Below are 21,075 nucleotides of genomic sequence, written 5' to 3'. Positions count from 1 at the left end.
GCTGCCATGAAGCTGTGCAGCTGTGACCACATCTCCTGCCACAGAAGTAGCTACAGCAGGCAGGGCTTAAAAAAAAAAAGTGTGGGGGGGAATGTTTAAAATCTCTTTTGCCTCGTCTCTTCTTTGCCAGTCAGTGTCCCAGCGCTTCCCTCTCCCAAGGTTTAATAATGCTAAAAGGATTAATGGTGACATTAAGACTGTGTAAATACTCAGTCCCTTTTATTAAACTTGAGCTTTCATCTCCATTGCCCTTTCAGGCTGAAGTTTTCCGTGCTGGGGGCTGTGCTAGGAGAGCGGTGGTTTGGGGAAGACGAGGTGAATGCCAGAACAGAAATTGCTCAGCTGTTTGGAGGAATTGGAGTAGGGGCAGGAAGCAGCAGATAACTCTTCTTCAGCATTTCCGCTATCCTGTTGCTACCGAGATAAAATGTTCTTTGGTTGCTTTTTTTTTTCCCCCCCTTCTTTAATTAAAGACACCCACTGAATCTCTCACAAGACGTAACTGTTGTGCCAGGCCTGTTCTAGGGAGAAGTGATGTTTTGTAGGCTTATTGCGATTGAATAGTGAATGAGGGAAAGGCAAATTCCCCAAACCCCGTGAGCAGGGGGTCTGGTAAATGACTGCTGTGGTGGGTGAGTCTGTGAAGTGCTGTCTGTTTCGTTGTTGCCACCGCATTCAAGAAGCTGTTTCATTTAAACCAAGTCTCGTCCCTTTCTTCTGCGTGCTCTGGGTTTAGGAAAGGCAAGCAAGCTTTTGCTTCCCACGTTGTGTAGGAGCATTACGCGCCCATAAGGAGGCAAACGCACGGTGGGCTGGGCTGACAGTGGGTTTGGTGCTCACTGTGCCCAAGTGACAGGAGGGTTTGTACAGGACTGCTCAGCCCCAGCCGGCATATGGGAAGCTATTAAATGTTGAGTGTCCCCTTTCTGCTCTGCTCTTCCCTGCTCCCCTCTGGCTTTTCCATTAACATCTAAGATAAAACAAATATGGAAGTGTAAAATGAAACCCCTGCGGGAAAATGAGTGGGAAGAAAGAGAATCTGGGCAGTGGTCCCCAAGGGGTGTGTGGGGCCATGGTGCACCCGGCGGGGGATAGGCAGAGGGGCTGGAGGGGCCCCTGTAATACAGCACGCCACAGGTTGGATCCTTTGGGGGTTATTTCTTTGGGGCTGGCTGTGGGTCAGTGCTTTTAGGTGTTCTGTAGGTTTTGAGAAAGGGGAGTGGGACATAGCCCCCCTGAAAAAGGTGGTTTCTGGTTGAGTCTGGGAAAAACAAACAAACTCTAATCTAATTTCTTTATTTAGATATTGTTCGGATAACCCTTGGCTTCCCAGCTGCTGTCTCCAGGTCAGAGTTGGCTGGGAGGTATGCTGGGACCTCCGGGAGTTTAACTGCGTTCAACCCCAAATTCTCGATTCCCCACTTAGTCACTTGGAGGGTATGAAGAGTAGGCTGAATTAGTGGGTATTTGGGGCTGACCCTCCTGTGGGCTGGATGCAACCTTGTCTGCTAATTCCATGGTCCTGGTACGGAGCATAGGTGAGCTGGGGAGAGACCAGAGCAGCTCCTGCTGGTCCATCGCCTCCTCGCGGATGATGTGTCGTGTTCGCGTGGCTTTGCGTTGCGCTGCGCGGTGGGTACAGCGTGTGTGCAGGCGGGGTGCTGGAGGAGAGCCGTCCTCTGTCCTGAGGGAAGAGGGGAGGCTTTCCCTTCGTGGTGGCCTTTCTTCACTGTCATCTGTCTCAGTGGTCTCCTTCCCGCTGTTCCAGAGGGCGCGGAGGCAAATGGTGAAAGACGAACCCCGCGGGTGTCCAGTTCCTATAGTTAGAATTTGGCAGACAATCAGGACGCTCCGCCTTACCAAAATAACTGCCCTTTTGGGACCTTAATGTCTTGTTAACTCTTTTATTGGAAGCTGCCTGCAAGAGCAGAGAACTGGGGCTTCACCCTGCTCACGTGCCAGGACCCCTCATGTTGCGGGACCCGCTGGCCTCATCCTGCCTCTGGTGCAGTCTCTGCAGAAGGCTGCTCCCAGGAGTCTCGGTGTAGCAGGACTTTCACAGAGGGAGACTGGAGATGTAGTGGGCCTTTAATGCTTCTTGTGCAAGAGCCATGTGGTTCTTGTGTTGTTGAATAAATCTGCTTGGTGGAGAGAGCTCTACCAGTGCAACCTTTCCTCTGGCAAACGCTCTGGTGATGACTGCGTCGTTAACATACAAATAACACAGCAGTGTTGTCTGTCTGCTGCCACGCACGTCTAGGCAAAGGCACAGCCTCGTTCTTGCCTCTCCAGAAAAGGCTGGCGGCAAACCTCACACGCCAACCGGGGCAGAGAACGGTGGGCAGACTCCTCGTGTTTTGCAGTAGAAGCAGTTGCCTCCTGCCGGGAGCCAGTCCTTCAGGCTTGGTTTTGGACCTGTGCTTGTCTGGGATAGGGGCGGAGTGACGTAGGAGAAACGGGGAGGGAGCAACCACCAACACAGTTTCTTTAAAATGTCCCACTTGAGGGCTTTCGTTTGCCCTTTCCCACTCACTCCAACAATAATGAAACAAACTGTCTGCTTTCTCTGCTCTCTGTACAGTGGAAGTTTGTTTATTCTTTCTTTCCTTGTAACTGGCTTCTCTCCATCTGGAGATCTTTAAAAAGGTACAAAACCACTGTGATTTTTCTTCTCCTTTATTGAGAAGGGCAATGCTCATCTAACGGTGAGGGGGACCAGACCTCTATCTGGGGAGGCTCAGAAGGGTGATGAGGTCAAAGCATCCCTGCGGGGAGGACATCTCACGGGGGGAGGAGTCTCCTGCCCCGTGGAGGTGTGCAGAGGATGGGATTTTTCTGAGCGGAGAGTTCAGCAATGGGCAAAGCCACTTTCTGTGGGCTTAGAGGGATCAAACAGTCTTCTGCCATCTCGCGTCCAAGCGGTTCTGCTGTTAAGATCACAGGTAAACTGCTCTTACCCCTTTGTTTTTTCAGAAAACAAAGATTGGGCAGCACGCTTTATACTTGGCTACAGGAAATGTGTCTGGTGCTCTCTGGTTACTAATTGCTGTCAACCAGTCAAAGAGCTATTGTTTGTCTGTTTAAAATTAACTCTCTTTTCCTCCTCCTGCACAAAGAAATCACCCGGTGCATGTGCAGGCTCTGGTTGCCTGTGTAGTCTTGGGAGCTGCTCCCCTGGATGCGGATGGAGATGGTTGTGCTTTGGGTTCTTGTGGTGGGCTTGAGAGTGAGATATCCTGCTGGTACGGGGCTGACTTGTGCTGCTGCCTTATCAGTGTTCAATGGACTGCAGTGTCTCAGCATCCAGCTGTTTGCATGCCGGATGAGTAAGAGGGGTGGCCCTGGCTGGGGGAGCTCTCAGTGCAAATAGGAGATGAGGGGATCTGAGGTTATGGCAGCAAGAAAGCTGTCAACATCGTTCAGTGGCACAGGCCCTCTTCAAGCTCTTCAACAGCAGCTGAAAGAAGGAAGGCTTGGAAAAAAAAAGACGTGTGAAATACCTTTCCCAGCCTTCCAGAAGGCTCCTTTGAAACGGGGTATGTGGGAGGCAACTTGAAGGGGGTTTGCTTTAAAATCTTTCAGCTGACGTTTGCCGTGTTGGTGTGGGAGGTTGGTGTTCTGGTACTGAACGGACTTGGGTCAGCAGGCTAAAGCAGCTGGGAAGTGATAGATGTGTTTGAGTCAGCGAGACTGGGGACTGGGTGCGGTGAAAATTAGTCATGGGGAGGCTGGAGAGCAGCGGAGGGAAGAACAAGCGAGAGGGGAGAAGAAGCGACGAGGAGGTGCGTTGGGGGAAGATGACTGAGTCGTGGTCACAAGGGAGACGCGAGCTGAGGATGAAGGACGCGCTGCTGGAGGAGCAGGCAGCGGGAGAAGCCCGCTGCAGCTGGCCCAGGGCAGGAAGCGTAAGCAGGGAAGGTTTCTGGAAATGGGAGCGAGCAGGCTGCGAAGCCTGGGTTTGTCCTGTAGGATGCACCGAGAGGGGACCAAGGGCATTTCTGCTCGTGTTGCTTTCCTGATTCTTAGGGTGGCTGTGAGGTGGAACAGAACGTGTTGTGCTGTTATTTGCTGCCTGAATCACAGACGTCAGTTTCAATACCATGCAGTGTTGTTTTCCTCCCTTCTTTGTTGCTCCTTATTCCTTTAAGGAGCTTGGTGACTGTGTGACAGCGCTGCTCTTGGGCTGTACGTTAGCTCTTTTGATTTCCTGAAGTACAGATAATGATCTCGGGCCCACCAGAAGCAAGAAGTTCTAGAAATCCTGTTTTCTGGGCTTTTTTTCCCCTTCCTTAGGGGGCTATGAGCTAATTGTTGCTTTTGTCTTGAAACCTTTCAATAATTAAGCAAAGTTTTGGGAGATTTTCTAGTGCCTCCCAGCTCTCTGAGGTTCGCATGTCAGGGCTGTTGCTGTGACACTGGCATGATTTAAGCCTGTATTTCTTCAAACTATGCGGAAGAGTTCTTCCCATGTCAGTAAGTGCTAACACATGTTTGAAAACAGGACAGAGAAACAGCTTGTGGATTTGCCCTGCCCTTCCTGAGTTCATATTCAATAAATGTGTTAACACTATGTATTCATCGGTTTCTCAACACTTCTGGAAAAAGGTTGTTAAGCTATGGTTTGTTTTTCCCTGGTGGAAATTACAAATGCGGTATATGCAATAAAGGAAGTGAAGGCATATTAAAAGTAATGAGGCACATTTAGGAAAAAAAAAAAACTTTTTCCTTTGGAGTAGGTGGCGTAGCTATGGACGGCTTCAACTTGGAGGTGAAAAGAGCTGTGGAACATTTGTGCCTTTTCCTCCAAATCCATTCTGTCTGTCTGGCTTGGGTTCTGTTCACATAGCCGGAGCAGCTGCGGGCTGGACTTTGCATCCACAGATGCAAACTCTGTGAGGGTGTGGGGACGGGGACGGTGCTGGCCCCTCGCGGTGCAGCCTTTGGGGACGTGGCTCAAACAAGAACATTCAGCTGGGAATCCATCTTGCTGTGGTGTGCTTTTTATGAGTAAACCCTTTCACAGGAAAATATAATTAATCTCTTCTGTGGCAGTGTTCTCCCGTATACACTAGGAAGCGTAATTGTCTATACAGACAAGCAAATTAAAGGTTTCGGTAAGACAGACGGTCCTTAATTAATCATAATCTGGACGACACATTAAGAGTATACCTGAAAAGCTGGGTGGCAAATTATCTGAAACTAATTAATTGTGCCTGTAAAAATGCAGTGTATTCCCTCTGTGTGCTTGAGTCTAGTTTTGTTTGTTTTTAAGGTGTGTTGAGTAATTGCGTGTCTACCTGGTATCGGTTTGCATAGTTAATTTGGAAACCTTGAACAGAATACCTCTAAGGCCAGTTGAAAACATGGCTATAAACTAAGCAAAGCCGGTGCGTGGGAAATTTAGCACGTCCTAAGGCCATTGGGAATGGAAAGGTGCAGCGTAGATCTGGCCTTCGTTTGGACAGACACAAGTACACCCTAACACGGCCAACGAACAGGCATCTGTGGAGGGGGCATTAGCTTAACGGACTCAGAGATGGATGAAGCTCTCTGCTTTTTTTTGCACTGCAGTTAAGGTTTTCTCCTCGATGAAACGTGGGCTTTTTGGTGCTGAGCCCCCAGTCACTCGTGCTTGTACTCTTTGCAGTTGCTGGAAGAGGAAGCCTTTCTCAAGCAGAATGTCGTGCCTCTCCATTAAGAGGTTTTGTTTGAAAAATAAACACGTTTCTTCCCTGACGATGAAGAAATTCAAGGCAAAACTTTACACCGTAGGGTGATTGGCTGTGGGTTCAGCCCAGAGGGCTCACCCTTCGGGGCACAGCTGCCTCGGAGGGCACAGGGTCCTGCCAGGGGTCAGGAGGCAGCTTGGGCTGGGTAGTCCTCCTGCTTCTGCCTTCATCACCGGCGTTTGTTAGGAAATGCCAGAGCTGGCTCTGGGTGAAGTGGAATGCGCCTCCTTGATGTGCTTCTCTAATCTCCGGGAGCTGCCATTGATTTAGGTAGAGCTGTATCCTACAGCAGAGGGCTTTCCCTTCAAAAGCCCTCTAATATGGAAATCCAGCCTAAATATATCTGAAAACATTAGCACGAGGAATAGGAAAACGTTGTGTCTGTTCTTAAGAAGAGGATATTTTCAGATGAGGCCTGTGAATCCAAGATTTAAAAAGTCCAAGGAAGTGGATTTATTGTCTGTAGGTGGAATTTGCCCTGTGCCTTGCAGTGGGTGGAGCGATTGCATTTTTTCATATAGCTAACGTATCCGCACTTTGGAAGAGGTTGTTTTGAATTATTCTGGCGGTGGAAGCACCTTCGGGAGGTGCAGCGTTCTCCTGTGCTGGGTTACTGGCAGGGCTGGTCTGCCCTCAAGCTGCAAACAGGTAATACGTATTATTACCTGAAAAAAGGAAATTGCCAACTAACCGTAGTTAAGTTTTCTTATTGTGAAAAAATCTTTTATGGAGGGGTTTGTTTAAAAGCAGGGATTTTTTTTTCCCTCCAGGACTCTTATTACAGAAATACCATATATCTCACATTCAGTCTTTCTTACTGTTTCATGACATCTCTAGGTTTTCCCTGAGTGTTGGCATTGAAATTCTACACTGAAATTCAGATGTGTTAAAAGAATAAACAGAGCCCAGAGCTGTAGATTGCCTGACTGCAGATTACATCCTTTTCTATCTCTAGAAGTCAACTGCACTAGGAATGTCATCTTCCTCTGAGCATTGAAGTCCATAGGGTCCAGAGGATTTATTTACAAATTTCAAAGTTTCGTCTTTGTATTAGGAAAGGTTTTTTGGCTTGGCATCCTGCAGGGCAGCTCAGCTGCGTTTTGTGGATGGCAGCACTGGTACCCTTGTAGAGGGACGGCATGGCTGAGCCCTGCTTCCTTCCTCTGGGGCACCTTCCTGAGCTGCAAGATGGTTTTGCATCAGTGGGGCTCAGCTGAGATGGGCAAAGTAGTAAAATGTGCAAGCAGAAATAAATTTACAAGCAGTCTGTAAGGTGCTGGGAAGGCAGCACTGAGAATTCTTAGGGAGGTGACAGCTCATTATACACCTCCTCATAGTTTGCAGCGTTCAGTAAAGTCATGAATAACACCGATACCAAATGCACAGTGATCAGCAGAGGTGGCTCATAAGTGGGCTTTCAGGAACACTGCTTGCAGAGGATTCCTGTTTAAAGTGACCTCTGTTCCTGTGAGAATTCTGCATGGGTAAGGGCCCCACAGATGCTGTCCCTTAATTTTATGCAGCTCTGTCTTTCATGGGTTGGACCAGAGCTGATGGACCCACCTGAATGTGATGCCACTGTCCGTCCTTCCCAGTGTCTCGTCTGCTGTCTGTCCAGCAGACCTGGCCTGTGCCCCAAGCCTGCCAGCGCATGCCTGTGACCTGCATCTGTAAAGATTAAACCCAGCAAAGTGGCAATTTTCTCCATGTAACTCAGACAACTCTCCACGCTGTGCTACTAGCTAGGAGACCGGGAAGATGGGACGTGTGAGATTTCCTTGAAAACCACGTTGATGCTCCTGCGGATCAGTTTGTGAAACCCTTCCCGATTTTGTGTGCTCCTTGATTTTGCCTGTTTGTTAGAGGCCTTCCCGCCCCTTGGTCTGTGAGTTTAAGCAAGATAACTGGTAGGCAAATGAGAGCCTGATATCTCTCTGGATAGCAGAGTCTCAGAGAGCGCCGGCAAAGTATGATTTGTCGTCTGTGAAAAATGCTTGCATTTGACAGCTTTTCACAGGAAGCCTGTCAGAGTGATAATTTAATGAGTACAGATTGCTTGCAACACAGCTGTAAAACGTGCTTTTACAGTGCTGTAAAATAAGCAACCGAGTCCTTTGTGTGTTTTGCTTTGTTTGAGAACAAGTCAACTTCTAGTACAAATGAAAGGTGGTCATTTATTTTACCCAGCAAACAGTCAAGACGTAAGAGAGGAACCTGCCATTTTTCTTCTTGTGGTGGCAAGGTTAATGCTGGGTTACACTGGCGTTTGCTAATCAGCTTGTTTCTGTGAAGGGGAGAATTAATATCTAATTAGATGGAGTGAATTACTAGACAGTTTAGCATTTAAGTCATAAAAAGGACTTTTGGACTTTCCTCTCTTCGCTGCGGATGTCTTTGCCCATGGTTTGTGCAGAGAAAGGTTTGATGTTGCTTTGCGCCAAAGCTGATTTCTTTAAGATGGAAGACAGAAACTGAGGCTGCAGACTCGATATGTGCCAACAGCCGGAGTAAAACGCGTATCTACCATTTAATCCCTGCTGCTGACCAAGTTAAGAGTGCTAATGCAGTGACTGTGCGTTGCACTAGACATTGTGCACGTCCCGCCGTTACGCCTGTCCCTGCTTGCTGGCGTGGGGCTCACCCTTTGCCATAGTGCCATGCTCGATGTCTGTCTTCTCAAGCCTCTCAACCTCTCATTCCACCCCAGGAGCCTCCACGTGCCCAGTGGGGCCTCACGCAGCCAAGCCGCCCACGCCAGTCCCAGGGTGCCCCAGATGGCACAGTCTGGGCTGTGCTGAGGATGCTGAGGGGAAGCGTTGCAGGGCAGGAGGGTGAATGCCAGCTCTGCATTGCAGACACGGAGGCTCTTCTGTCCTCTTCCCTTCTGAGTTGGGGAGTGGCACTTGGATGTGTGTTTTCTGACTACAAAAATGGTGCTGGTGCTCGAGCCAGAAACAGCTTTGCACATACGTGGTACCTCCTTCAGCAGTGCTGTGCTGGGGTTTTAGACGTGGCTGGTTCTGTTCTTTCACTTCCTGTATTTACCTTCCTTTTAAGCAAGTAAAAGCTGCTGTCTGGAAGACTGCAGGTGCACAGATATTAACAGCTAATTAGCATTATTGTTTTAGGATAATTAATGAACATACCTGGTTCTAGCCTAGATTAAAATTTGCAAAGAGATGAATTGATCTAAAGCGTGGATCAGTTTATTCAACTTTCTGTTTGGATTGTAACCAATAAAATAAGTCTAGGCAGGAGAATGGATTGGTTATGGTGATATGGATGTATCAAGATTGTATCTTTCCTGGCTTAAAACATTACTTTGGGTTCCTTTAGACTGACAGTTGAAAATATTTAACAGATTTCACATCAATGTCATTTCAAAATATAATTCTTGCTGAAGAGTTTTGCTGATGCATCTGCCAGCTCTTGTGTCTGGTACAAAAGTGTTTAAATAAACAACTTATTTGGTGATATTAAAAGGTCTGAGCAAAGGAAGGAAGTGAGCCTTCACAATGATTAAGTGAATTAGAAATTAATATACACCAAGCTAATCTCTATAGTATAAACTCAACAGAAAAAAATCTTCCTGGAGAGGAAATGCCAGTCATGGGAACGAAAGTGGAGGTTCCTGCTGATATTGGACAGAGGACGTGTCGGGTGTTTGAAATCAATCTCTTCTTCCCTGGATCATTTCTCTTGTGCTCCTAAGAGGCTGCATTATATACAGCTATGTCAACCACCAAGCCCCATGACTTTGTTCGTCAGGAACTCGAAGAATGTTTCAGTTTTTCCAGAAAATGTTTTCTGTGTTAGTCTTTGTTTGTACTGGAGCACTTTGAAGACTAAAATCTGAACTTCAGCATACTTTAATACGTTTTAACAAGGTTTAAATTCACACCGCGCCAGAATATATTACCCCCTCCTTCTAACAACTTCTGTCTCTAAACATTACTCCTTTGAGGATTAAAAAAAAATTACAGAGGCATGTTTTATTAAAAAATATTTATTGAATATGAGTTACAGAAAAGGAGAGGTCAGAATCCTCAGCTGCGAGTGGCATGCATAAAATAACCGGCTCCCTCATCCCTGCGACGTGGGGCAGCGGCACAGCTGCACCCTGGGTGCCGGGAGCACACGGGTGAGCACCAGGCACCCACACTGCATAATTTTTGTTTGCCTAGGGGAGCTTGGCAGTTCCTGTTGGGTAGGCAGGGAAAACCTCAGCTATGAGGAGTGTGTGCTGGTCGCCAGAGTGATGGAAGTACCTGTGGCACTTACCCTTGGTCTCCTTAGCTCCTTCCCACGCCCATATAATGTTGAGTTTTGTTACAAAATGGCCCAAATGAATTTGACTTAGTGGACGCCTCCCCTATTTTTTCATTTTATTTTAACTCATCTGTGTTGCATATCCAAGGTGAAGACTATCCAGTAGGGTAATTTTTCATCAGATCTACCTAAACGCTGGGGTTTTTTTGTTTGTACTGTTGCCACTTATATGGGAGCAGGATTTCTTTTCGTTTGTGCTGGCGTGGGTCAGCTTATTCTCTGTGTCCAAATTACCTTGGTGGTACCTGCACCTCTGTCTGTCAGAAACAAAGCATTTTCCCTAAGTGTCGAGGCTTTGGCAGCCCTGACTTGGTGGGGAATATTCTTTAAATTGACCTGGCTGGATGTCGTTGGCTCAACCTGCTACCAGCGTCAGAGGAGCGTGTGGCACTGCCAAGAGGCAGCGATGGTGTTTCAGCAGGGTCTGTTCTCCGGCACCGGTCTGTCTGGTGCTCTCGGACAGTGAACCGAAGCTGGGGTTTGCTTTTTGAAAGCCATGAAACCCCAAGGCCCCTGACCATTTTGTGTCATCTGAAAAATCTCTTGGCCTTCTTGTCAGTGTCAAGTGTTTAGCCTTTGGATTTTGAGAAAATTCTCACTTAATTGCACTTTCTTTGTACTGCCACAAACATATGAAGCCCTGTCTGCAATCAGGAGCAATTACATAATTGGAGACAGGCCCTGCCCTGAGATCTGACTAACTTGAAAGACAGGAGAAAGAACCCAAAGGTAGATTTTTGGGGTCTGTTTTTAAAAATTTATTAAACTTGTTAGTTTTTTTTAGGCTGGTTTATGATCATTCTGTAAAATGAATCAACAGTAACTGAAAAGAAAGATGCAGTTTGTTCAAAACAGCTGTTTTAAAGCAAAACACGTTTTGATTTCTGATAATGTTATGCTCCAAAATAAGTTCTTTTCACCCATCTTAAAGGTAATGTAAAAAATTTTTTGCTTTTGTATTTTTTTTTTCAGTTTGCTGACTTTTGTCACAGTTTTCAATATGGATCAAAAGATATTCCACTCACCCGAGTCGTAGGATTGGGAACAGGGTTTTTTTTTTTTTTTGGAGAATGGTTTATTTATGAACATAAATAATTTTGAGGTATAGAAATCCTTTGAGAATTTGATATAAAAATTCTTTGAAATCCATTTCATTTAGAGGATGGTTTCATTGCACTGGATTTTCAAGTTAAGCAGTGTGCAAATGCTCAACCCAATGCTAGCATTCACCGTGGCTTCTTTTGCTGTTTTGTAGAGTTCTTCAAAGAACTTCTTGAAAATGCCGAGAAGTCACTGAACGACATGTTTGTGCGGACGTACGGCCGGTTGTACATGCAGAACTCGGAGCTGTTCAAGGACCTCTTCGTGGAGCTGAAGCGGTACTACGTGGGTGGCAACGTCAACCTAGAGGAGATGCTCAATGAGTTCTGGGCACGCCTGCTGGAGCGCATGTTCCGGCTGGTAAACCCACAGTACCACTTCACGGACGAGTACCTCGAGTGCGTCAGCAAGTACACGGAGCAGCTGAAGCCCTTTGGGGACGTGCCACGCAAGCTCAAGCTGCAAGTGACGCGAGCGTTTGTGGCGGCCCGCACCTTCGCGCAGGGCCTTGCCGTCGCAAGGGATGTTGTGAGCAAAGTGTCTGCGGTGAGCTCCCTCTTGCACTTACGCCCGTTTCCCATGGACTTGCTGTGGGTAACATCTTTCCTTGTTGTCCCAATTCTGCAGAGTGTGATAGATGCACTTGACTCTTACGTAGGTACCTAAATGAGTTGCTGATAGTTGAGCAGAGATGGGACCAAATCCCATCCGTTGGTGGGGAGAGCCCAGCTGTGCGTTGTGTGGTAGGGTCGTGGACAGTGCTGGCCACCGCTGTCCAGTGTTGCAGTCCAGCAGCAGGGACGTTTCCCTGGTTGGTGCTTGCCCTCCTTGTCTATGGAACAGCAACAGGCAGGAAATTAACTACCATCTGCAGTGGAAATAACCATGTTCGCTTGTATAATGACGGTACCTTCTTCTTAATATAGCCCTGAAATTACAGCGAGTCATGGGCATCTCTTACAGAGCAGCTGATGATTTGCTCCCTGCTCCCAGGCATGGGGAGAGGCTGTTAGCACAAGCAAACAGTACTTTCATGATAACAGTAAGCTGGAGTCATATGTACAGGGCAGGAGCCAGTTGTGTTTGGTGCCACACACACACAGCATAAGTTAGGCCACAGACTTTCACAGTTAAGTCACTTTTTTGGGTTGTCAAACAGATGTGATGTGTTGGTCACCTTAACGTTTACCTCTCTGTTCATATAAATCACCTTGGAGTGGATTAAGTAGGGTGAGTTGTTGGGTTTTGTTGTGTTTTTTTAACACGTGAGATTTGTCTGTAATTTAGTTTGAGTTGTATGGTAGATGGAACAGGAGTATTAGATAATCCCCTTAAAGTGATTATATAAGGTTAAAAAAAGTGACTTCCTTTTAACAAACTCAGTTCATTTCCTGTGGGCTAGAAGATTTAGTATTATCATTTAATCAAGCAGAGAAGTTTACTTTCTCTCTACCTGGTTGCAATGCAATAAAACACTAGGCTGGAAGGGCAGGCAGTAGTTTGAATCACCCTAAGTGCCAGGAAAAAAAGGAGGGGGGGAAGAATAGATGAGACCACAGAATCCTCCATCCTCAGGGATGCCATCCTGTGGTGGAAAGACGTGGGAGGGAGGGTTGGTGTTGGATCAGGCTAAGAATGCCTCCATGTCAGGTCACTGGAAAAGTCTGTTGACATCTTGGTTGGGGTTTCAGATTTGGTGGCTTGTTTCTGGCTGCTTTGCGTTGTGGCAGGTATCATGGTCAAAAAAAAAAAAGGGTAAGAGACGATGGAATTTTCACTGCTAGGCCATTAAGATGAAGTATTCCAGAGATCCGAATGCTGAACCCCAGTATGGTTTTGGGGAATGTGCAATCACTTGATAGACAGTAAACGTGTGTGATTGAGGGATTGTGTTTATGCCCCATCTGCTCAGAATTCATCAAAACGTCTCCAGACTTGACACAGTACCATGAGGGCTACGGTCCCCGCATCTGTTATGAATAAAAGTCATGAACCCAAGGTGGCACAGTGATTTCTTTTTTCCTTTTGAAGATCCTCGAGTGTAGAGTTGCCTTCAACTCTGGAATTAATTGCTCGAGTGTGCAAGGTTATCCAGAGACCCACTCAGCTGCAAAAATAGCTCATGCTCCGTGAAGAATTAAGTTACTGCACTTTCCACTTCAGTTTCACAAGTTGCACTGGAGATCGTGCGACAGATCTGCTTTTCGAAGTGGTAGCAGAAGTCTGGGCTGCTGAATACCTAAGCTTTTGTTGCAGTAGTGGAAGGAATAATCTTTTCTAATAGTGTGTTAGCCTCATTCAGTGGAAACCTAACATCGCGTTTCTGCAAGACACAATGGGAAGTTCTATACGTGAGTTTAAAAGCTGATGTTTTTATGCCTGCTGCTTTGTGGTTGTGTTTTGGGGCTTCCCACATTACATATAGATTAGCCCAGCTTTGCTGAGATCTATATAATGACTCTATTGACTTTGCTTCCTTATTATTTTTACTGAAGAGTTGTGGTGGGATAACTGCTTGTACCATGGATTAACTTGAGGGATAAATCTTCATCTTTATGAAAAATGACCAAAGTAATGCAAATTTAGTTTCAATGCTTTTTGAAACAAGCAAGTCAAAAATTCTTAACTGAGAATCCTCAGAAGGAGAAATACAAGCTACTAACGGATCCAGCTGTTTTTCACTTTCACGTGGTGCTATTAGGAGAGCAAAGAACACTTTACAATGGTATAGCATTGATGCCTTTTTAATGATACTATATATTTTTACATCTTCACTGGGGAGATATGTTTAGAAAGGTATTGTTCCTGCATAAGTTTGTGAGGAAAGGGAGGAAGGAAGAGAGAATATTGAAAAACTGTGGATGCTTGATTTCAGATCCAGAGTGCTAGAAAATAACTTTAATTCAGAAGTGATTGGATCAGAAGATGTGTATTGCTGCCCAAATATACAGCTGTTAAAAAGCTGTATGATTTTGAAAGCACAGACTTTTTTCAGATTGTGTCTAAAAAAAAAATAATGCATTTTTGTTTTCCATTCAAATCTTCACTCCTCAAATTCCCTCCTTTGGACCTGAAGTACAAAGTTCTCTAGATCTGTCCTGAACAGCAAATCTAAGAAAAAGCCAAGGTTGTCATTTCTGCCTGCTTGAAATGTTTCCTGCATCTGATTTTTGTCTGTGGATGGCTGTAGGCCTCCAATGCTTTCCTTTGTCATCTGCTGAAGCCTGGTACTTTCTCTCTGACCTTCCTGCCCCTGCCTTTGGGAGACGGAAATCTGCCCATCCCGTAATCACTTCTTGCTACTTAGCCCTTGACAAGCTCTGAAATCAGCAGGGTTAAATTGCTGCCAGCATTGACATTTCCTGCCCCAGCTGAGAGGGCTCTTTTCTGGGGGGAAAAAGGAGCAAACCCAAGCCAGAGCCCAGAGTGACCGAGAAAGGGTGAGAACTGGCAGTCCTGCAGTTCTCAAGCTGCAGAGACGTTCCCTTAATTAGTGACACGCGGTTAAACCCGTGTCTCTGTCCAGGGTCGTGACACCTTCGAGCGCAAAGTGCCCTGAGGCTTGCTGCATGCAGGTATGGGACAGAGGTCCCCGTTGTTGGGGGAGAAGAGAGAAGTGAAGTCAAGGACTGAGCCCCCTGACAGCGTTTTGTAGGGTCAGGAGGAGCGTGCTTGACCCAAGGGGTAACAGGAGAGGTCTAGTTAGAGGTCAAGAGTCAGAAACAAATGCCTGTGGGAGGATGAAGCGTGCAGCTGTGTGACACTGAATGGCTGTGTTTGCATCACCAGTCTCTCCACAGAGCTGCAGATGGGGACATGCTGATGGGACCTCGCCACAGTTGTGATGGTGGTGAGTTTTTTGTAGCTCCCCAGGGGATTTATGCTGACAAGTTGTTGTCTTGAGGTTCTTTTACCACTTTTTCCTCCTGTGCTTATGTCTGATCAGAGCACTGGAGACTCCTGAATTTCTTCCCTGCCACGCTGAAAGCCACATGAGATGCAGTTGTCTACGGAGCAGCCTAGCAGCTGGAAAGGGTCTCTCAGGGAAAGGGTCCTTGGGAACCCTGCGTGCTTTGTCAGGGACAGGCAGCAGCTTCTAAGTTGCGTGCAAAAAATGTTATTTCATTTGTAAGTGCAGGTGTAAGCCATGTGAAATAGATGCACAGCTTCATATGAAGATATGAAGAATGCACCTACTTTGTGATCTGCTGTCCTTGAGAGATGCTAAAAGCTAAGAGGAAGCTGCTGGAGGTGTTTGTAGTGGGTGGAAAAGCTTCTTTGGTATCGGCATTTCTTTCCTAATGAAGTGTGATGATAGCAGCCAAAGAGGGAATTCTCTTGAAACCATTTATGGAAGATAACTGTGGGAGAGGGCAGGTAGTCTGCCTTCCCACAGCTGCTTGAAAGCTGGAGAAAGAGCCTGATGGCTTTTTAAACCTCTTTGCTCTGAGCTGCCTCATCTCTAATCAGGCATCCATTAAGTGAAGCGTGAACCTGCGTAGACCAACTTACTCCTGGCCTGTGTGAACTCCCTTACCTCCAGCTGCGTTGCCTTAACCGTGGCTCCTGAACTTTTTATGGATGTTGAATGTGAACCAGACATCAGCTTAGGAGAAGTGGTGATGAAAATGATGAAACACTAAAAGAATGAGAGTTTAAACCTTTATCAGCAAATATATTTGGGAGCTGAACTCTTACTTCTGTGAATGTTGTGTCCCTCGCCACTGCCATTTGATGATCTGGACCTAAGAGTTTAGTCAGTGAGCAAAGGTCCAATCTCCTTTTGTGAGTTCTTTGCCCTTGGTTGGACTTAAGGGGCGTGTGTCCTTAATCCTTTATCAGAAAGAAGTTCATGTTTCTGTATCTGAAGCTGGACACCCGTTGGGCAAGAGCAGATCCTCCCAGTGAAGTGACGGATAAAAATGAAATTCGTTGCTTGTGTGCATGTATTGAGAGGAGATGGGAAGCAGATGCTGCTGCTTCATGAGCAACTGAGAACCAGCCAGAAGAGCCAAGGAGCCCTTGTAGTGTTACAAAGGGACCACCAAAAAAAAAGAGTTACGTCCAGGCAGCAAGTTGCAAGCTGCCGAGCTGAACTGAGGGGCCACCGTGCACAAGGACATTTCCGTCCGTGTGTCAAGGGCAAACATCAATGCAGAAAACAATACTAAGCACTTCTCTACATCAAAGATGACCCTGAGAAGACCTGCCAAGAATGTGGCTGCATCTGCCTCAGCTCCAGCCATCTGAGGGTCTGTGCTAGACATAGCCTTCAAAGCATACTCGAGCAGCAGTCATCACGGATTTAACAGGCTGAGAGCGTGCATGGATGGATGTGGTTTGGAGCTCATGGCATCACGCAGGAGCATCTCAGTCCACTGGGATTTTTTCTTCCTTTTCATTTCTTTGCCCCCCTCCACGCTGTGACTTGGCTGTTAATTCTGAAAACAATATGAGGGATAACTAAGGAAGTTTTTTGGTATTGCTGCCAAGATAAATGCTCTCACTGTTTGGCTCATTATAGCAAACAAAATGCTCGTAATTATCCTCTGCGTCTCTGAGCTGGGGAGAGGCAGGTGCTTTAGAGAAGAAGCTTTGTTTGGAGGGAGTGTTGCTTCCGAGGACACGGAAAGCGGGAGCTGTTCACCCAGGAGTCATTTGGAAGAGGTGTCTGCATAGCCCTGCATAGGCTCGGGGTGCCGGCACCCGGGCAGGATGCAGGCAGCCCCGCATCTCCTGCACTTGCTTCTGCCACGCGAACGCCCTCAGGAAAGCCCCGGGTTGACTTCAGAGACCTGCAGCAGGGGTAGCGCGGTGGCAGCACACAGGATGGTGTAACGCTATGTCTCATGGAGGGCAACAGCTAAAGAATACAGATCCTTCATGGCATCTCCCGAGACGAGCACACAGTGCTCTCCTATTGAGACATTAATATTAAAACCAAGCAGGTCAGGTGTTTTGGTTCTCAGGAGTTCTGCTGTTCCTCCCTGGTAGAGTGACATCTGCATCCGCTTTGGGGGGGGACAAGCAAACTGTAAGTAGTGAATCAAGCGTAAATGCACTCTTGAACTTTTCCTCGCACAGAGGTGACTATAACCAGACAGATAAAGCTGCAGAAAACGTCACCACGGGTAGCGAATACTGACAAGGCACAGAGCTGTGCAGTTACCAAATATTGCTGTTAAATGTGCTCTCTTGTGCAAGACCTTGGAGGCCCAAATCTGTGGCTGTATGAGATGCTTTCTAAATTATTCATGTGCTAACACAAGGCCAGAAGATTCAGTTAAATGCTGAAATACGTTGTTAATTCCAAAACACTTTCGTAGGAATATTTGGGGTGGGGAAGCAAACCAAGAGATGCCAGTGATCTGCTTCACGGGGAGCTGAATGTTTGACTGGCATGTGCCAAGATGATGCTCTTGTAGAAGGCAGAGTAGAGGAAAAAATTATACAAGTAAGGCTATGTTGATCCCCAAAATTGATGACTCTTTGCTTGTCTTACAATTGGCTGCTCACCTGGAGCATCCAAGAGTCCTTTATTTGGTTTTGGAGGCTTTTGTTTGTTTTGCTGTGTTGTTTTGTTTTTTTTTTTTGTCCTGATATCATCTTTGTGTCACTGAGAAATCACTCTTTCAATCTTATTTATTTAGTATTGCTCTAATTCATTGTTTTTTAAAGAAAACACAATATAAATCAAAAGTAATTTCACTGCATCTATTTTCAAATTGTGGGATTTTGTTTTCTGGTGGCTGTGCTGCTGGCATGGCAACGCTATTACTGTGCAAGCTTGGAAAATAAGAGCCTGAATTATCAGTATTATTATAAATAGTTATTAAAGTTGACAGGATTTTAAATGTTGTTATTAACATTCTTAATGTTAACTTCAGGGTAGAGTGAGAGGATAAAATGTGGCTCTGGCTGTCTGGCAGCTGGAGGGAGTTGCCAGTCTGGCTGCAGCACCCTGCAGGACCATCCACAGCTGGACTTCTATCGCCCTTCCTCAGCCCTTCCTTACCTTAGGAAGCAGGGGGAAAAGAAACTGCTTAAGTCTCCTGAACCTTAGCTGCTTGCATGGATCAGTTTTCTTGAGCTTTAGTGGCTTTATGTAGGGTGTTAACAAGGCATTACACTTGATAGGTGAACGCTTCAAAGGTGAAGCTTGTACCAGAAGCATGCCTCCAGATGCACTTGCTAACTACTAGGAAAAGTCTAAGGACACAGGGCAAACCATTTCCTTTATGTGAGATTTTAAAATGTGGTGAAAATGGCAATGTATCCACAAAACAACAACAACAAAAAAAACAGATTTTGTTACACTGAGAGCACATAATTTTTACAGGACCACGATTGCATCTTCACCTGTAAATGTAAGTTGGGGGTACTCAACAAATATGATATGAAACGTTTGAGTTAAACACAGAAATCCCATACTTGTTTGCTTTCTGCTTAGTTTTTGTGTTTTGTGTGAAAATCTTTAATTTTTAAAGAGCAAGTCCGATATGAATGTGAAGATTGGTGCCAAAACACATCTGTTAACAGCTTTTAATCTTCACGTTTGACAAAGCGTACAGACATGGACAAATTGTAATTTACATGATGAAACCACAGGGTGATGGATTGCTGCAGTGGCATGGAACGGCACAGAAAGGAAATAAATTTCACAAGATAAAAGGAAGGGTTTGGAGTGCATTTACTTCTATTATAAGCTTTTACAGGGTATGTGCACTACAATGTACTACCTGGGTTCAAATCTACTGGAGTAAATCCTCTTCAGCAAATAAAGCTTTCTTTGGGACTCAGCTTTATTAGAAAGGAGATTATTTGGTTTTGAGGGTCATTCTAGAGTAGAGTTTGAATGAACTTGAGTTGCTTTCCAAGATAAACACAACCCCAGAACAAAGCATATCTGGGTTTACTGTTACATACAATGGTGTTTTAAGAGCTTGCACCTGGCATGGCAGAGTGAACATTAAAAGCTTGTGAAGAATTGCCAGTGCAACATATGGCACATCCCTCTGACAGATCTAGAATTGGTCTGGACTGGGCGTGGGCCCATTGCCAGGGGTAAGGTTCTCATTGCAGCGAAACGCAGCAGTTAAGCATTTATCACAGTTGTAACGAGGTGTAATTACTCGTAATCTTTCCCGAAACACTCTCTTACAGGCGATCTCTATTTGTGCCTTCTGGTTGCTTCTCTGAAGCCATAAAATGACAAACCCGGACTGGTGAATTCCCACTTTGTCTTCCTCTTCACCTGCAGTTGTATTGCAAAACAGGAGCTTACCTGTGGGTTGTGTCCATGAAGAGCTATGGCTCCTCTAGGCAGCTGCTGCAGGCTGAGGTTTGAAGGAACTGGTGTCCTGTCATTTGGCATGATCAGTTTTTGGCATCTGCTCAGTTTTGTGTAGAGTTAGAAACCTGTATAGGGAAGGGAGCAAAACCCTGTTTGTTTTTGAAATCATGCGGGGTCTTTGTTCAAAGGAAGCGTGCGGTGTCTAATCTGAGTGAGCGGCCGGTGTCTTCGTGGCGCGGTTCGTCTGCCGTGGAACGTGGGAAAGCGGCTTCGGTTTCCCATGCATCTGCTGGGATTCATAAAGATCAACCCGATGAAATATCAAAGCGGGGCAGATGCTGTGAGGTTGCAGCCGCTCGGCGCGGATGGGGAACCTAAGATGGGAAGGCGCCTCCTGGGTCACAGCCTGGCTGGTGATTTTTCGTAACATTCTACCATGCAACCTCTTTCATAAAACTTCAGCTTTCTATCGTAGTGTTAATGGAGCCCCCTGGCCCACTTTACACTGCTCTAGCACCTGGCTGGTCCTATGAACCTCTTGCTAATTTTCTTCTCAGGGAGGATGCAGAGCATTTTTGCGAGAGCAAGCAGTGGTGGGACAAGCTGGGATCTGCTGACGAGCCTCCAGTAAGTGTGGAGGTCCTGGCGCCTACTGTGGGGTGACATGAGAAGGGTTTTTTGTCAGAAAAAAATGACAATGTGGGGGTTCCTCCAAAGTTCTGTCTCTGGGTATGAGATAATGTTTAGTTCCCCCCCCAGTCCCCCCCCCAACTTTTTTTTGTTGTGCAAGGACTGAACCATCTGGCTGGCAGATGATACCTTTACATTTGTCTGTTTTCAGTTTTCCTACTATAAATCATCTGATTTAGCTGTTTTCTGTTGCATGAGCTCTTCCCAGCACTTGAACTAGCTCTGCTTTAAAGCCATGCTGCCCCAATGGGGAGTTTTCTGCCGGGGCTCCTGCTCCTGCTGTGCCTCCCAAACAGGCGTGCTCTGAAGCCTCCAAATCGGATTCCCCCGCCACCGCAAGCAGCTTTCCGCACCGAGCGCTCCACCTCCTTTTGCCCTGCTAAAATGGGCTCCGTCTCGCCTGCTTTTCTACACGATGTCTTCACAGAAAGCAGCATTTGTTTGGTTTGCTCTGCGAGGATATGTTCGATTGGCCTCATGGCTCTGCAGACGGCTCCTCTTGTAGGCAGGATTCGCCTATCATGGGGGCTTTTGTGAGGGCTTGAGACCACGTGTGCTCCTGCCACAGTGCTATGAATTCTTGGTTTTGTGAAGTCCCCGAGAGGCTCGGCTCAGCCGGCAGGACAAGGGACAACCGTTCTTTGTCCTGTGTGCTCGGTGCAGCATGACGGCGAAGGATTTTGTCTTGGCCAGACACGTGGTGGTTTCTGACGGCATCTTCCCTGTCTGCCTCGTTTGCAGGGAGCTATTTCTTGGGAACTCATGTCTCAGAGCTGTTGCAGGCCCTCTGTTTGGAGTGTGTATGAAGGCATCTCGTTTCCTTTCTAAAAATTAAAGTGGCTCTTGTTGACAGCAGCGAGCTCAGTTGCCCTGAATGCCTGAGCGGTTGTAGCTGAACCCTGGAGCCGCAGATAAGCGGGGTACAGATGATGT

General features: G+C 46.5%; 1 protein-coding gene across 2 annotated transcripts in view; it reads left to right on the top strand.

Moving 5' to 3' along the window:
- GPC4 (glypican 4) overlaps positions 1 to 21,075 on the top strand; it is a 69,841-nt gene that overhangs the window by 34,068 nt on the left and 14,698 nt on the right. For both annotated transcript variants that reach the window (XM_048076718.2, XM_013183374.3), the window contains exon 3: positions 11,314 to 11,705. In XM_048076718.2, coding sequence (XP_047932675.1) covers positions 11,314 to 11,705 — 392 coding nt within the window. The remainder of the gene's footprint in view (positions 1 to 11,313; positions 11,706 to 21,075) is intronic.

The sequence above is a fragment of the Anser cygnoides genome, chromosome 13, assembly GCF_040182565.1.
Source record: "Anser cygnoides isolate HZ-2024a breed goose chromosome 13, Taihu_goose_T2T_genome, whole genome shotgun sequence".
Classification (NCBI taxonomy): domain Eukaryota; kingdom Metazoa; phylum Chordata; class Aves; order Anseriformes; family Anatidae; genus Anser; species Anser cygnoides.
Note: the sequence above shows the minus strand (reverse complement) of the source record. Positions and strands in the feature narration are given on the sequence as shown.